The sequence below is a fragment of the Opisthocomus hoazin genome, chromosome 7 (assembly GCF_030867145.1).
Source record: "Opisthocomus hoazin isolate bOpiHoa1 chromosome 7, bOpiHoa1.hap1, whole genome shotgun sequence".
NCBI classification, from domain to species: Eukaryota; Metazoa; Chordata; class Aves; order Opisthocomiformes; family Opisthocomidae; genus Opisthocomus; species Opisthocomus hoazin.
Window position 1 is genome coordinate 49710371 of NC_134420.1, and position 17832 is coordinate 49728202.

Genomic DNA, 17832 nt, shown 5'->3' on the forward strand with positions numbered 1-17832 from the left:
TGATTGTTTTTTTCCCAGCAGTGCTGCTTAAATAATTTTTCGGACTTTATTGCTATTACCTACTGAAGTAGGAAATATTCTGCTGAACACCACTATTGCCTTCCTCCCCTGCTCAGTCATGCACTGTTGCCTCTATGGTACTGTTACCTCAGACTTGATTTTTGTCATCATGAAACAGCCTGCGGTCCTGTGGTTTAAAATCAACTAGTTGTGTAGTGAATGGCAGGTGTAGTTTGGTACAGTTGCAATCTTAATCTCTCCCACTAGTCAGAAAAAGCTATTGGGAATGGATATTTTGGGAGATATACTTTGAATGCCTCTAACTGTGCTTCCCTGGATGAGCAGTGTTTGTCATAGTGAAGCTGTGCGGGATTCTCTTGGGAGACGTCAGACAGAAAGCCAACAGTGAGCTGTAGTCCAAGACAACAGGCTGGCTCAGTGCTGCAGTGTAACCGTATACCTTTTATCGACATGTATTTTTTAACAGATGACTACTTCTAGCCTGTATTTGTGAGATAATCGGAAGACCAAAGTAGACTGATGGGTTTTCCATATCCTTTCCCCTTTTCATTTAATTCTGTAGGAAATCCTGCATTAGGGATTCTGTGAAAGCAGTTTACAGTGATGTATGCCTTCCCTTTGCTGTAAACTGTGGAGGCAGTTTTAATTTTTGTAGTAGTACACATTGCGCATGTTTGAAAACCGGCTGCTTTGAAAGCAGGTTTTCATTTTTTTTTAAAACAATGCTTGTAATGAAACGTAGTTGAAACCTTATATTTTCTCATAAGGCTAACTTAAATACACAGGCATGTACTTTGTAGCTTTTTTTCCTTTATTTAGATCTTAATTAACTGCACAGAGGGATTTTCTCCTGTTAGATACATGTCTTTTTAACTTGCCTTTATTTTTTGACTTCTAAAAGCCCCAGAAAAGTGGAGGAACATGCAGAAGTCTATAAAGCAAGCTTAAATAGTTGTATGTAGCTGATCCTTAGTGCTGGGCAGTGCTGCATACAAGAAGGCTGCCTGACTTTACACCTTTTTCTTCCTCTGAGCCTTTCAGATGGTTTAGATGACCACTGGTGAAAAATGGAATTCAACATACCTATTTTTCCCCCACATGGTCGACTGCCTGTTTTTGGAGCCCCAGAGACGAGTTCTCCCTTAAGAAGGTTTGTGGGGAAAAAGAAGGGCTGCAGATCTCCTGACTGAGCAGTGCATAAACCCCGGGCTGTGATTCCCATTTAAAACAGAGCAGCCAGCTTACAGATTCACTTGATTTGTATTTAGACGGAGAAGGTGGGTGCCCCCGTTTCCCACGTTGTATCCCAGGAGGGAGGTGTCGTATGGCTGGGCATGGCAGTCCCCGGGGAGGTGCGGACTAAGTCAGCTCTCTGCGGCTGGTGCCGAGGAGCTCGTGGGAAGCTGTTGTGCTGTGAAAAGCTGTCTGGTGCTGGTGCGGTGAGAGGGCAGCTGGAGGTGGGTCAGGAATTGAGGCAGATGAAGGCTTCCCCTCTTGCTGCCATTGCCCTGCCTTTCTCCCTGCCTGCTGAGTAAAAGAAAATCTGCTACGTTTTATAGATGCATCTTCCCTTGCTTAATTTGAAAGGGGACTAGTAATGTCATAAAGGAAAACAGGTTGCTCTTATGTTTGCTTGTCTTTCGAGTGGGTTGAGCACTTTACAATGACTAATTAAACTTTACAATGTGGCTGCTGTAGTCCTAGCTATATCCCCTGAAACAGCACTTTGCCTAAGGCCACGCAAACAGGTCGTGAGCCTTCTTTTGACTCATGCATGTACCCTGACTGCTCGAACATGAATTTTATTGCATGAGGAACTACTGAGCAGCAAAATATTGGCAGCCGATAACTAGGTACTGTAGATAAAATGAGTTAAATTAATGTGTGCTGAAGTTACACGGGGGAGAAGCTTGGGCCTAGAATCTGGCAACTGGCAGGTTGCAGGAACCATCTGTTGCCTGTGGTACCAAGTAATCATTTTCCTTAGTTACTTCTAAATCTCAGTTACTCAACATAATTTGGAAACAGAAGTTCTGCCAGGTTATTATGAGCGCTTCAGGTATCTTCCTTTTAAGTGTTGATTAGAAAAGCTTTTCCCTCTGTTTCTCCCAGACTTGTTTTTGTACTCATGACAGGTGTGGGGTCGGAGACTGGAGTGCTCAGTCTACCCAGGAATTAGTGCTCTCACTAGTGATTTTTTTTCCACCCACATGTTTTAGCTATATCCTAGGCAGAGAGGAGTTTTACTGTTTGTTCTTTCCTTGCTTGCCTTACTGGTGGACAGTACAAGAATAAGTGTTGCTCCTGGTGAGGGAATTTGTGGTGTTTAATTTAGAAACTGGAGCTAATCCTGCAGCATTTCTCATCAGCTAGCACAAGCTTTATGTGGAAAAAGGAGATGAAAATTGGTGCCAAAGAGGAGCGAGACCCATCACTGCCTCATCACCGATCTCTAGAGCTATGCAGAACTTCCCAGCCAGATGCTGAGCTGAGTGCAGAGCTTGGTGTGAAGGGGAAAAAGTGGATGCTGTTAGCAAGAACTGCTCATAATGTTTTTGTCAAAATAACGGCTTTTCATACTGTGAAAACAATGTTAGCAAAAAGGCTGCATTATTCAGAATGTTCAGATTTTTTTTGTTGAAAAGGGAGGAAAATACGTTTAAAATTGCTTTGAAATGAAAAGTTATGCAATTGCTAGGATTGAAGCTACTTATATAGCAGTCTCAGTTTTCCCACTTTTCCCTATTCTATGCTCCTTTCCCAGAAGAAATAAAATGAAACAGCAAATAACGACTGGAAGTTACTATAACCAAAGCCAGGTAAATTAGAATGCTTCATTTTTAAATTAAAACAGAAAATTCAATGAAAATGTCTCACTATAATAAATGTTTTTTTCATTTTCACTAGTGGCTTTCATAGCAAACAATTGCCCTCTGTCAGCTTTACTGCTAACCATATGGAGATTCATATTTAGTACAGCAAAGCACAAAATATGTCCCATGCAGATATTCTACAGAGATATTTCCTGACCCACTGTCACATCTGTACCCTGAGAGATTCAGTCCTGGGGAGTTGCAGGAATTCAAGCCTTTTCCTCACTCTCCCTCTTTTTTTCTTTCCTGTTTTTAGAATATGTGAGTTTGAATCCTGACTAGAGCAGGTCGAGTTGGGATTTTGAATTCGCAGCTCAGTCACTCAGAATGTCAATTGTCTTCCAGGACACTGCACTGTGAGTCCCAAGGCTGGAAGCTCTTTAAAAGACCATCTGACTTTTAAAGGAACATTTGCAGGAGAATATATATCTTTTAGGTCTTTCTAAATCTACCAAGTGTGATTGATTTATCAATATGTAGCAACTAATGCTTAAATAAAGAGATGGGTATTCTCCAGTGGTGTTAATGCCTTTAGAAATGATTGCAAATTTTCTAATGGAGCATTTTAATTTCGATAATGCTGCTAGTTAGGTTCCCCTGCCCCTCCCTGGGCTGACGTGAGGTATTAAGCTGGCTGACAGGCTTTGCTTGCTGGGCCTGTGGCCCTGGCACGCTGCTGCCTAGTTTGGGCTTTTCAGCAAGGAGTTTTAATACAGGGAGAGAATAGCAGAGTGCCAGTGCAGTGCCCCCAGTGTGTTTCTCAGCTGTTGAAGGGTTATTTCCTGTTACACTATTTCCTGGTGTTTTTATCCAGGTTCATTTTAAAATGTATCAGGCAGTTGTGCTTTCCCCCGTCTTCCTGCAGTCATGCCCAAGTACTTCTGACAGCTCAGGATATGGTCTCTGGACTTCTTGTTTTAGCTAACGTCTGCCTCCCTGTCACCCTATGTGTGGGGTGATTCCTCTTACGCTTTGCTACATGTGCTCATTCCCTGGCTTTTTGACTACTTGCATTTTATTTACTCTGGGAAATGTCATTATCTCATCATTAGGTGGTTCCACTGAAATAAACAGACTAATCCTTATACTTGAATTTTGTAAAAATCCTTTTGTTTTGAACATCTTAAGGTTTGCTTCTACATTTCACAGTAGCAAGCCTCTGAGGAAAAGGCATAATTAGAGAGAAAACTTACAGGGCATAATAGTCTGAAGCACAGAAATACAATCCAGAAAGATGTACATGAATTAAAAAACAGTAAAAAAAACCCTGCTCTGTGTGTAACTCCTCCCACTCTCTGGGCTCTAGGGCTCACAGGGCTCTTAAGCCTAAATTTGTCCGATTAACAGCCTCCCTTTCAAAAGAGATTCTGCCATAAACACTGTATTTTTGCTTAGAGGGTCCCTAGGGCTTGGGAGCCAAGGAAGCCTTTACCAGAGCTGTCTCCATCCTTGGCTGTGAGGCAGCTGCGGCGGCAGAGCAGCAGGTTTGTTGTTCCAGCCTTGGCAGCAAGCTGTCTGGGTTAGGCGGGGGATCGCTTGGTGCACACTGACAGGTCACCATGTAGTGCTGCTGGCACAGGCCAGGCTGGAATGACTCTTCACAAGTACAGTGTGCCTAGTGCGTTTCTTACCTGTCCCGTAATTGCTGGTCAGTTTGGAAATTGGTCCCTATCTTGCAAAGCTACAAGCCATTTCCTTGGTGATGTGGAAAGATTTCAATATCCTGAGTCATGTAAACTATTATCCTTTTCCAGCCAAGACACTGATGCTTAAAGATTTTTGCTAGCAGTCTGTCTTGGTAAAGATTTCCACTTCCATTCCCCAGCACACTAGAACAGAGAAACCTACCTATGCATAACTTCTTGTCATGTCCCCTGAATAACCTTTAGCTAGAAGTGGGGAGGGGAGTAGGGTGGAGTGAATTTTTCCAGGAATGTTGTATAGCGGAAGATGGAAAGAGCAGAGAGCTGGAAGAATGCAGTGACTTCCCATGGCAGGGGATTCCCAGCCTGCTGTTGCGTATATGCCCACAAAAATCAACATGTTTCTGGAGCTAGTGGTAAGGTGGCTCAGAAAGCAGACAGGTAACCTTACAGTCACTGTAGACTTTTAGAGTGCTTACCAGGTTGCCGATGTCTTTGCTCCCTCATACTAGTCAGCATCAGTCACTGCGAGAGCTGTATGAACACGGATCCCTCACACTACAATTCCAATGTTTAACTCGGCTCCCTGAAAGGCGTTCCCATTTGGTCCATAAACAGAGCATCAGCTGTTTAAGGAGCTTGGGAAGGGAGCTGAGGGTTCCCTGCACTGTGGACAGCTCAGCACACCTGTTGGCTAGGTTTGCGTGTTCATGTTTGCCTTGTGGGAAGCAGAGTAGAAATTTTTGCATGAGATTATGAAGTTGCGATCAAACATAGAGTGTGCTACAAGTTACATGATGGGAAAATCGACTGTGAATCTCCAGGTGTCCATGGGCCCCGTATTTCCTTTTTAAGTGGGTGCTGCTTATCTTCCCATGAGCCAGCAGACTACGGGGAGTGATCTAAATGAATTACTGGCCATACTAATGACAGGGAAGTCTGGCCAGGTGCAATGTCCTCCTCTACACGTTATGCTTTTAGTAAAGTAACCAAACTGGTTGCATCTGTCCCCCCTCTTGGTAATATACTATCACGACGTTTAAAAACATGCAAAATTTTCTGACTTACTGGAAGTCAGTTTCAGCAGTGTCAAAAAGTGTTGAACAAAGTGTGAATTGACTGTGATCTGTAAGTTAAGGGAAGAATGAATTTAACCTTTGTTCTTAATCTAGTCTTTCTGATAGTCCTTTTATGCTTTTTGTCTTCCTTTTAAAATTTTTCTTTTTAAAGGAACTACTATACACCAGCTGGAATGTAGAGGTATTTTAGTGCTAGCTCAAGTACAGAAAATCACGATTATTAATGTGTATGTGAGCAGTGCCTGGGAGCTCTGTCCTTGGCTCTGTTGTGCTAGATTCTGTCAAACAGAAAAGAAACTGTTCTTGCTCATGAAGAACTTAAAAACTGCATTTGAAAGGAAGAAGCGGATGGACAGACAGGCAGCTAGGAAGAGCAAGGTATTACTGGTTAGTGTGCCAGCCATTTCTTTTGTTTTGTTGTTGCTTCTTATGCTCTGTACTTTTTCCTAATGCTAAGTAGCTGATAAAGCAGTGCAACAGTGACTTTCTTCCTCTTCTTGCTTCAAAGTTTGGAGCCCTCCACATTCCAACTGTGTCTCTCCTCTAAGGAATGTCTAATACTAGTCTGTCTCTGCAGTATTAAATATGTTTTTGGGGAAAAGTAAACCCATTCTAGACTGTTAGTCTTAGGAAAATCTTCTTGGAAGCAGCCCATTTTCAGGCATTGATGACATGCTCAAACTTCCATTTTCAGTAATGTTGAACACATTTTTAAAAGACTGGGTTTTTATTAAAAGAAAATGGAAATACAATGTATGTGTCAGATACGGGATCTGGAAGAAGTTTTGCTGTTTATCAGTAATACTAGCACTGTGAATTCACAGAATTCCCTGCTAATATTCCCTGCTGTGATGTGTGCAGCTCCTGGCTAGGATCTGGCTAGCTTCTACTAGGATCTGGTAGAATAAACAACACTACAGATCTATCCAGGCTTCTAGGTGGCAGAAAGGAGAGGATGCGGGGGACGGAGGCAGACCAACTACAGAAGGAGTAAAATAAATGATAATGATTCAGAGCTCTCCAACTGTTGAACTTCAAAGTCTTTAGAAAAGCAGGTATTCTTCATTCTCTTTTAACGATGGTGGAATTGAGGGAAGGCCAGTGTTCCCAGCGCAGCTGCCATGGGAATGACAATAAAGGCTGCTGAGTTTTGCAGAAAACACTTTCCTGGTTAGTACCAGCTCAGAGATGGGGGAGTCTGGTTTCTCCTGCGTGGCAGTACAGAGCAATAACTGCTCAGCTGCTGCCAACGCTTCCTTTTAGCTAGTCCTTGTTAGTGGAGAGTTTGTGGTAATGGGAGTAATTAACACACTGGGAGTCATTTCTGTGTCCTGGAAGGGAACAGAAAGCCATCAGAGTAGCCCCAGACATGATTGCTCTGCAGGGTTATTTTCTCTCTCTCTTTCTTTCTTTTCCATTGTGCTTGGGTTTTGATTTTCCTTCTTTGTGTTAAGAAAGCTGGAGAGCTGAAATGGTCTGTAAATTGCATGCGTGCTGAGCTTGGGCTAGGTAGGCTAGTTAAAGGTCACTCTCGTGAACTACATGGCCTCCTCTTGTGGGATGGGGAGTGTTTAAAAAGGGAGTCACAATGTCCCTTGTGGCTTTTTTAACCCGTCTTCTTCCAGTGTAGATTTGGAGAGCTCTGGTTCTGAATTAAGTTTGTTTAAATAGGCCCAGGGGGTGAGAACCTTGCAGGGTGGGTATGGTAAAATATTAACTCTTCCAGCAGCCAGATGGCTTCTCAGCCTAATAGCTCTGAAGTGTGAGGCTGTGCTGCCATGCTCCCGTGCTTGCTGTTGAACTGAGCACGTTACTAGCTTGCTCATTTTCCTTCTGAGGCCGCATTTCGGCTGTGTTACTTGCAAGTGCATGTGAGCTCAGCTTCGCCATGCATAGGTACGAGGTTTGGGTATATTACACAGTGTTTCTGGAGTGAGCTCCAAGAGTACATAAACAGCTATTCTGAACTGGGTTCAGGGAGAAGGGCAATGGGCTTAACCTGACTGCAAACCATGTGCCCAGGCACCAGGAAACCCACCAACCACCTACCCACAGATCATGACTGACACTGTATGCACATGCCTGTATATATCCTAGTCTACTACAGGGGAGCAAAGACAAAGTAGTTATAGCTTTTTAGTCCAACTTTTTCTTTTTCTTTTTGGAGGACACTCTTGAATTGCAACCCTAGACCTTCTTTTCTTGCTTTTTGCTTTGGTAGGGTTTTTTTTGCTGCTGTCTCCTAGGGAGCTCTGTGCTTAATTCAGATAAAGAGAATTGAGCAACTCCATATCTTCTTTCAAGAATGGAAAAGCTAAGCTTGCAAGACAGATCAGTGTTGGGAAGAACCAATGAACATAGGGGAATACATCTGCTTGGGGTGGGCGAAGACATGTGCGGTTCTCATAGTGATGTGAGACACTGGCATGAATACTATATCGTTGGAAACCATCCAGAAGCAGTCACCCAGTGCTCTGTGTTACCCCCAGTCCCCAATTTTAAGATGCTGGCCATCACGTCCGCATGTGTGTCTACATCCAAGATAAAGCCCTGAATCTCTATTTCCTCTTCTGCTTCTCTCCCTGCCGCCAGTTATGTAGGATGCTGCATTCCATGAAGTTCTGCGAACTTCAGCAGGGCCTGAGTGTGTTCAGCTCTTTGCAAGGCAAAGCCTCCATTTTCAGTTGCACTTCCAGCCTCTTCACTAAGGAGAGCCCATCTTGCCTCACCACTGCAAGTGCATCAAAACTCTCACTGGGTGATAGAACCACAGAGTCATAGAATAGCTGTGTACATCTATCTTCAGTCTAGTTCTTTCAGCTCAACTCCAATGGCACCACTGAAGAGTCCTTTCTATCCCAGTAAGGGGATGATGCCAGTGTCCACGTTTATAGCAGAGATGCAAATGCTGCTAGAAGAATTAAAAACTAAATTAATCCATGTGGTTTTTCTCTAGTCTCTTGAATTTCAAGGCCTCCTTTTTTCTCTGTTTTCTGTGAACATCTTGCCATGCATCCTTGCTGAGGAGGCTGTGTGATGGCAGGATTTTTGTGTTCCTTTTTTTCCCCAGGAACAGTAGTGAGCCACAGTTTTCACATCTGCATTTTTCATTGGAAGGGATTTTTTTTTGTTATTTTTTCCCCCCTTCTCTTTTAGCCACAATTCAATTGTGGCAGAAGATTTCTGCTTAAGAGATAGGAGTCTCTGTGGAGACTGACAACTCAAGGCATGAGCCAAAAGGAGGCCATTGCTAACTAGAGAACTGGATGAGTAAAGACACACTGAATAAATACTATTAATTCCCCATTTCTCTGCTGCTGGCAAGCTTGGCTTTTAATATCAGTTATTGATTGTGCATCTCACTGGATCATTTCGAGCAGCTTATGTCACAGAGTTGTAATGATCTGATTATTGTGCTTTGGGCCAACTGTGGGAATACCTGTGGACACAGAGCCACATTAGAATCCTGTTCACCCCTTTCTAAAACTCCTCTGCTTCATTAGGGCCCAGGGAATAAAGCAAACCATTGGATTTTGCTTTTGTTAGAGTAAAGGCGAAGACAAGGGTGAGTTTACATGGGGTATAAATGCATGGATCCTAGGTGACTGATGTATATTTTTCTCTCCACGTGAAGTATGGCATAATGAATAGTTTTGTTTGTGGAAGGGGGTGTCAGACTGGGGGTACTGTAAACCCCTCCCATCCATGTGTCAGTGAAATTTTGTCCAGCATGCATAAGTAGAATAACGGGACTTACACAGGCTTGCGGTGGGCTGCAGTGACAGGGGCTTGTGAGTGAAGTCAGTCTGTCTTTGGCTTCATCTAACTCTGTTGTTCTTTCTGTACTAGGAATTGCTGCAAATTACACTTTCAAATACAGAATAGTCCATCCTCAAGCAATTAGCAGCCATAGAGGGAGGTAGTGGAGGAGGGAGGGCAGGGAGTGACAAACCGTGTCCCGCAACCTTTCTGTGCGGTTGGTAAATAAGCTGCGGAGCAGCACTGTGCCCAGCTTCCCGCCCTCTTTCCTAAGCAGGTGCATTGTGAGACGTTTGCAAAGATATTAACCCTGCATACAGAGTATGCCAGTCAGTAATTATGGAAATTAGTTGGCAATTAGATAATGTCACTCAGTTTCCGCATACAGCTGATAAGCAGTTGATAGCCACTCCAAAGGGAGGGCGAGACCCTCTCATGGGCTGCTGAGCAGATGGCTGTGACCTGGCATTAATAGGCTGCTCTCAAGCTTGGGAAGGTGTGTGGTGGTGGGTAGCTCTCGCCCACAGCCCTGCGGCGGGGCTGCCTCCTTTCCCCAGCTTGGGAAGTTTTGCAGCTCTATCAACCCTGTGAGTGGGACGTTTCAATAGTGTGAGTGGGTGTGTTTCCTACGGTGGATTTTGCGTGTGCGAGATGCTGAGCCGTCTGCTCAGCATTGCAGGTTCCTCGCCATCTCAGCTCTCCGTTGGGGCGGGGAGGCAGTGGCGGCTGCTGGAGGTGCAGTGGAGATGACTTGCTGGCTCTCTTGTTCCTTCAGGGTAGCAAGTATTTAAAATACTCTGCAAAGACCTCGCCTAGTGGTTTGTTGAAGGGCTGATCACGTGAGAATGGCTGTTTTGTTTTGTGCTGCTAATTCACATTAAGCAAAAAATACGACACAGAAAATATGATGTTGCTTTTCCATGTGAGCAATAGGTGGAATTGGAACAGGGGTGTTGCTAATTCGTGTCTGGGAGAGGTGGTGTCCCTCATGAAGTCTTTTTTTGTCATGTGAACATGCTGTGACAAAGTTTGAGATTTCTCAGAGACAAAATATATAAGAAAATACCATGGGATTCTATAGTTATTGTCCCAAACTGTAATGTATTGCTATGGTAGCAGTGTGCTGTATGAGGCTGCTAGGATAGTACTTATGCTAAAAATAAAATATTAAGAGCAGAAAATTATTTGTTCTCAGTGTGTCTTGGAGGATCGTTGTGGGAAATGGGTGAGGCACAGATTCGTTGTGTCATGATTTATGCCTTCAAGGTAGGGGTTCAGATCCAGACCACTGCTAAAAAGTACACTGGGTCTTCCGAGTTTTGCTTGAAGACCCTGCTATTGCGTGGTGAGGTGTGCTCTCACAGGCCAAACTGTGTGAGACACAAAACTGGAATAGGAGGAAGCACTATGGGTGAGGGCTGTCGGGTGCTGACAGAGCTCTGGATAAGCCTCAGATTGCCCCAGCCTGCTAGTGGCTGGGTGCAGACAACCCTCCCAAAACCTGAGCTGAAGTGTCTAAAAGGTGATGAAGCACACAGAAGTGACACCTGTATTTCATGGATTTTGTGTAGTCTTCCTCTTTTGAAACAGCTGGCACTGTCTTCTTTCAGAAAAGCTAGAAAGGGGTTACCTTGGCTTCTGTCAGTCAAAACAGATACAGAGGGATTCACAGAATCACAGAGAATGTTTGGGATTGGAAGGGACCTCTGTGGGTCGTCTAGTCCAACCCCCCTGCCGAAGCAGGGTCGCCTACAGCAGGCTGCACAGGACCTTGTCCACGCGGGTCTTGAATATCTCCAGAGAAGGAGACTCCACAGCCTCCCTGGGCAGCCTGTTCCAGGGCTCCGTCACCCTCAGAGTGAAGAAATTCTTCCTCATGTTCAGACGGAACTTCCTATGCTTCAGTTCGTGCCCATTGCCCCTTGTCCTGTTGCTGGGCACTACTGAAAAGAGTTTGGCCCCATCCTCCTGACACCCACCCTTCAGATATTTATAAGCATTTATTAGGTCCCCTCGCAGCCTTCTCTTCTTCAGGCTGAACAAGCCCAGCTCCCTCAGCCTCTTCTCGTAGGGGAGATGTTCCAGTCCCCTCATCATCCTTGTAGCCCTCCGCTGGACTCTCTCCAGTAGCTCCTCATCTTTCTTGAACTGGGGAGCCCAGAACTGGACACAGTACTCCAGATGGGGCCTCACTAGGGCAGTGTAGAGGGGAAGGAGAAGCTCCCTCGACCTGCTGGCCACACTCCTCCTAATGCACCCCAGGATCCCATTGGCCTTCTTGGCAACAAGGGCACACTGCTGGCTCATGGTCGTTGCCTTGGCTTCCCTGAGTCAATGATGCTATTCCTCTTTAACTGTTTCTGCCTGATTTCCCTTGTTAACTGTGGCCTCTGTCCTCTCCTAATGAACGTGTATCGATATTACAGAAATCTGTACCATGGAGGTAGCCTGCTCCCTTTACTGTGCCTTTGAAATATCCCAAGGATTGAAGTAACCCGTGGAGACTGAGATTTGCTTGTGTGTGTAAAGCAGGGTTTCTGCAGCCTGGGGTTGGGAGAGATTGATAGGCTTTTCGGACAAGCAGTTGGGCTGTCCATGGGCATATGCATGTGCATCTCATCTGTGGTTACCTGTAGAGTGTTCACACCTGCTGCTGTTATTTACAGCATCTTTCACTGGTTCTCGAGTTGTTAGTCTTCTAAAACAAGGAGAGAAGAGTAAGGCTGAGGGCTACTTCTGATGCAGGTGGTGTAACCCACCCTGCCCAGGAGAATCGAAAGCTGCAGTGAGAGCCCTTCTGCATGGGGGTCTCTCTGGGTGGTTGGTGCCACACTGGGCTTGCCTCCCTCTCCAGCTCAGGCTGAGCACAGAGCTGTCTGATGGAGCAGTGAATTTTGCTGTGGTGGTGGTAAATGTTCCAGGGATCTGTGAGCTGCTGTGAGCACATCGCTGGCTAATTTACACGCAATATTATATTCCTATTCCCATCACATCAATAATTCCAGGCTTGGGTCATCACTTTCTCTCCTACCTCCCTCTCACTCTATTCTCCTTCTCCATAAATCATGGGCTATTTTAGTGGAGCCACTAGGGAACACGTAGGAGAAAGGTAAATGGACAAGAGCCACATAATTTTTTTTTCCAGTTGATTTTCAAAGCCCCCAAAAAACCCTGTGAAATGAGCCAACATCGTGATTGTTGGGAAGACAGATGATTTGAGCATTTGGATCTGGGTTTTTTTTTCATTTTACACTTCTCCTAACACCTCCTTTTCCCTCCTTCCATTCTCCTGAGCCAAGCTGTTAACAATTAAAAGGAATTATCTTCCCTCTGGTTTTGACTTGATTTTATTTGTGTTTATAGCAGTTTAGCTAACAAGCTCCACTCAGGCAGCTGCAGGGAACAGACCTGGTTTCCACTGGGCACTGAAAGCTCAGGTTTTTCTCCAACTTGTGGTTTCTCTTTTAATTGATCCCTTTTGTTTTCTAAGCGACTTGTTTTTTGTGCCCGCTAAATTTGCCGGACTGACAGCCCTGGAGACTTACGGCTTCTGAAGGGCAGGTAGGGCAGAGGCTTGTGACTATGTGAGCTCTCCCCTCTGTTGCCTAGTGCTTGTCCTCCAGCTCAATCGCTGCCCTTACCAAACAGAAACTCTTCTGTACTGCCCGTTTCTGCAGCGTCTGTGGGTCTCCTTCAGAGCAAGGTGGGCAGTGGGGTTGAAAGGCACCTGCTGGGAGCGACAGCAACCCCAGCAACTCTCGTTGTCCGCAGCACACAACACTCTTCCCAAACAAATACGGTCTCGCAGTATTTGTGATCCAATTTGTGAAATCTGTGTGCATGCTGGCTTCTGGAAGGTTGAAGGCCTTGATTCTCATCACCTCCTTTCCTGCTTTGCATCTGTGGTAATGTTAGCTGTTTCCAGAGCTGTTCTCATGCCCAGCTAATCTCTGTGAACAAGCACCTGTGTTAATGGAAAACTTATTTCCTTTTGAAGCAGGATTTTCAAAGAATGAGCCTAGCTTTGTGGTGTCTTTACTTGTCATCTTAAAACATCCTCCTACCCCAGGTATACAGTCACCCACATGCAAATAGGCAGAAGTGAATTAAATCCCAGTGTTAACAGATGTAACTCCTGCTTACTGAAAGCAGTTGGAACTGCTCGCTGTTAGCTAGGGGTGAATTTGGCCTTTTTGCCAAACCACTAGACCAGGATAAGTGGCTAAGTGCTTAGACAGTTCTTATCATCTAAGCTACAAGTTTCCTATCATCTGAGCTGCAGGTTGCCATATATAATTTGCATAGCATGTGTTTCCAGGTTGCAAAGGTCCCTGTTAGAGTCTCTGAAGTGTGCAAGACATGTAAAGTAAAAGCAGCTATTGCATGACAGGCTGACAGCAGGGTTGTCTTCTCTAATGCTTGCTTGGTGTGCTAGGAAGCATAATGAAAGCAGTGGAATGGGAAGTTTGGATAATGTCTTCCCTTGCCCTATATGAGCTCTTACGCTCTAAGGAACTCTGGTCTTTGCCCTAAGCGTTTTCATTGAGAGCTAATTGTTACTGGGGAAGCTTCAGCACCGTTTCTCTCAGTAAAGTCAGTGAGATTGCATCCATCAAAGGAGTTAAATAATTTGATGTATTTTTACATTGCTCAGCATTGTGGTGTGTGCAGATCACTTGGCGAGTTCGCTATTTGGTCCTCTTAGTTTTGAGGACATAGATGTTCTTGCTGCTTTTGAGGACTACGTAGCCAACTGCAGGCATGAAGAAGTGGCCAGAGTACCAAGAAATGTAAATGAGTTTTGGGACAAGATGTTAATAAGCTTCGTGATAAAGATATGGTGATAGTGGGACTCACTTTTTCCTTTCTTTTCTCCTCTTGACCCCACAGATCCTGCAAGCTCCGTGAGTGTCAAGCAGTGAATTATGGGCTGGGTAGCCACTAGTGCATCATGAAGATTGACTTTATTTTTGCCCTCTCAAGGATCACGTGCTTTATGAATTCACTCTCTCCTCCATCTCGCTGCCACCTCCGTCAATATTGTTATCACTTCTAGGAAACTAGAATTTGAGGCTTGGGCTACAGCTCTTGCCTTTCCTTCCTCCCTGGAACAAGCAGTGTCAGCTTTGTGTTCCACCAAAACAAATCACTGTGGGTGAATTTTGCCCTTCACAAAAGTATGCCTGCTGGAGAAGTCACTTCATATACCCTGTACTTCTGAGATAAAAGCCTCTGGATCCTAAAGGATAATTAAGATCTTTTCTTGGGGAGGAGACATTTCCCCTTGGTCACGTGCACTTGCTATCTCACTTTCCACTTACTCTCCATCTCTCTGTGCTCTCCTCCTCTTCCCGCTGGAACACATTTGGTGTTGACTGTTGGGGTTCTCTTCCCAGTAGCGGGGCATTTGTTTTTCTCCTAGGGAAGAGCAGATTCTTGAAACAATGGGCTTCACTCTGCACTCTGTCTACTTCACCTTGAAGGTGAGTTTGCTGCTGGGCTCCTTGCTGGGTCTCTGTTTGGGTCTGGAGTTCATGGGCATCCCCAACCAGTGGGCCCGCTACCTCCGCTGGGATGCCAGCACTAGGAGTGAACTCAGCTTCCAGTTCAAGACCAATGTCTCTGCTGGGCTGCTCCTCTACTTTGATGACGGTGGTGTCTGTGACTTCCTCTGTCTGTCCCTTGTTGATGGGCGCATCCAGCTCCAGTTCAGCATGGACTGTGCGGAGACTACAGTTATCACAGACAAGCAGGTCAATGACAGCAACTGGCACTTCCTGATGGTCAGCCGCAATCACCTTCGGACAGTGCTAGTGCTGGACGGTGAAGCCAAGCCGGGTGAGGTGCGTCCACAACGCCAGTATATGAATATCGTCAGTGACCTTTTTGTTGGTGGAGTCCCGCTGGACATCCGTCCTGCTGCCTTGACCCTTGACGGTGTTCTGAATGAGCCTCCGTTTCAAGGATTTATCCTGGATTTGAAATACGGCAACTCTGAGCCGCAGCTCCTGGGCAGTCAAGGGGTCCGACTGGAAATGGAAGGGCTTTGCGCAGAAAACCCCTGTGAAAATGGTGGCACTTGCTTCCTTCTGGATGGTGAGCCACACTGTGACTGCTCAGCCACTGGGTATGCTGGCAAGCTGTGTTCTGAAGGTAAGAGAGTACTTCCCTGCTTCCCATTGATCCTTACATAATCCAAAGAGTTAATTTGTCACTTAGCAGGGCTACAACAGCTCTTATCCCTGCTGGTGGCTATCTGAGGAATTAAAGTTCCACTGTTCTTTTTCCAGCTAGAAGTAATGAAATGGGAGTAGATAGAGAGCATGAGCAATTGCAAAAAGTGCCTTTCTGAAAGGCTACATTTGTAGCATGGGCAGATTTTCATCAGCCACTTATTAGTAAGAGTAGAGAACAATAAATACAGAAGTACTCTATGTTGGTGTCGGTAAAAGCAGCAGTAGGAAGTTATCTTAGCTATTTGGGTGAATTCCACTATCTTGTGTCCCTGAGAACTGAATGAAGTTTCAGTAAACAGGAGCTGTGTGTGTATGGCTAACATCACTGATTTACAGGACATTGCAAAAGTTCGGTTGTCTTTCATGTTAGCTGTTGCTAGTTTGTGGAAGCCCGTTGCTCCCCCTCAATTGCTTGCATACTAATCACTGGATGGCACCTTGATTGTTTTAACAGCCTTGATTAATTTGCTTTGAGACCTGCTGAATGATCTTAATTAGTAGTGCAAAGGAAAGAGGGATTTGAGTGTTTCTACATTGTTTCATACTCTTTTGTAAAAATTTGAGTCTAGAAGTTTTACGTCATGCAAACCATGTGATTTTCAAGCCACGTGTATTTCAGCTTTTTTGCCTTGGTCTTTAGTAGCATGATGGCAATGAATTCAGTAAGTGCAGGAGACTTAAGTAACTGGAAATCCCAGTGTGAATATGAGAATCTTATCACAGCATTTTTTATGACATTTGTGTTTAAACACAACAGTCTGAGCTTAAGCCAAAGATAAAACCTGGGCAAGATGTGTCCAGTCTCAAGGAAAAAAAAACCTGAAATTTTGTCAAAATGGAAATGTTTGCAGTAGCATCTTATCACAACTAGCATTTGTTTACTTCTTTTGGCAATGAAAATAGATTAACCAGAATTCAGTATGTAGAATGTGAGAAGAGCTGAAAGTCCTGTACTGTTGATATGTAAGCAATAAAGCCCTACAGAAATACTGTGTAAATACAACTCTACGTTTACAGTGTGGATGGAGAAGCAAACATGTTTTTATAGGAAGGGAAGGTTTGGAAAATAAACATGACATCCATATGTGCATTCATTTTAAGGTGCTGTTAGTAATAACAGAAAATTTGGCTTTATTTCCAAATATTACAGTAACAGTACGTGACCATTAGATAGGAGGTGTGAGCCTGTAAAGTGCTGAACACCGGAATTCTTCCTGGCTATTTGCTGCACGCTAATCAGGTCCAAACCAATAATGAGCCAGAACTATTTTCTGTTCTTGAACCATGAGTTTTGTGGAGCTGGAGAGGCTGCTGGATGTGCCAGGCACTTCAGCAGCTGAGCTGCTGGGCCTGATTCTCATATGCTTCCAGAACAAACACACCTCATATCTAAATGCCAGTTTTGGGTTATGGAAGGTTGTAAGAGCCATACACGCATGTGGACTCTGAAATGTAAAGATATAAGCCTCTTTCTACTGCTGGGCTAATGGATCCAGACTCCACGGGGAGCTGCTCAAGACACCAACAGCATATTGTTTTCAGTGAACGTCTTGAGAAAATAATGTGAGTGAGGCTTCCATATACCTGTGGGGCAATTGTGAGAACTCTAAGCAGGGCTTGGGTAGTGGAATTTCTGCATTTCCTGGGTGGGTGGAGCAATATGAAATCCATCTTCTAATGAATCCAGGGATATTTCCGTTGTAGACATCATGGATCAAGCAGTGCTATTGTTACCTTTTGAAGCCATGCGTCACCACTGCTGTTTGTTTGCTATAGTGATTCATCAGTTTCCAGCCCAACCTTCTATTAAGGGTGAGCAAAGAAGTTTGTCACGATGCACCTTTTTTAGTAAACATTTTTAACTCACTGTTACCTGTGGTCTGTTCACTCACATGGAAGATGCTGTGCAGAGATCTTTTCCAGTGGAACAAATGTAGAGATTTCCACGAACAGTCATTACCTTGTCTGGTTCTTCAGTTTTCTGTTGTATTATTTCATGGTGTATATTTGGTTTGTTAGAATTTTATAATCAGCCTTGTTTTCTGCCTCCTTTGTGCTGCCGCAGTGATGATTTTTGTGTGTTAAATGCTGTCACCCAAAAATGTTACAGTGTCTGTGCAGATTGTGAAAAGAAGGGGAGAAGTAGAAGAAAAGCTGTTTAGTAAATGGAAACAAGCAGACAAAGAAAAGTGGCATGGAAACAAAACGGGAACCAAGTTAA

General features: G+C 44.5%; 1 protein-coding gene across 1 annotated transcript in view; it reads left to right on the forward strand.

Moving 5' to 3' along the window:
* NRXN3 (neurexin 3) overlaps positions 1 to 17832 on the forward strand; it is a 1053133-nt gene that overhangs the window by 38074 nt on the left and 997227 nt on the right. The window contains exon 2 of the mRNA XM_075425785.1: positions 14266 to 15528. Within this exon, the coding sequence (XP_075281900.1) occupies positions 14820 to 15528 (709 nt within the window). The 5' untranslated portion in view covers positions 14266 to 14819. The remainder of the gene's footprint in view (positions 1 to 14265; positions 15529 to 17832) is intronic.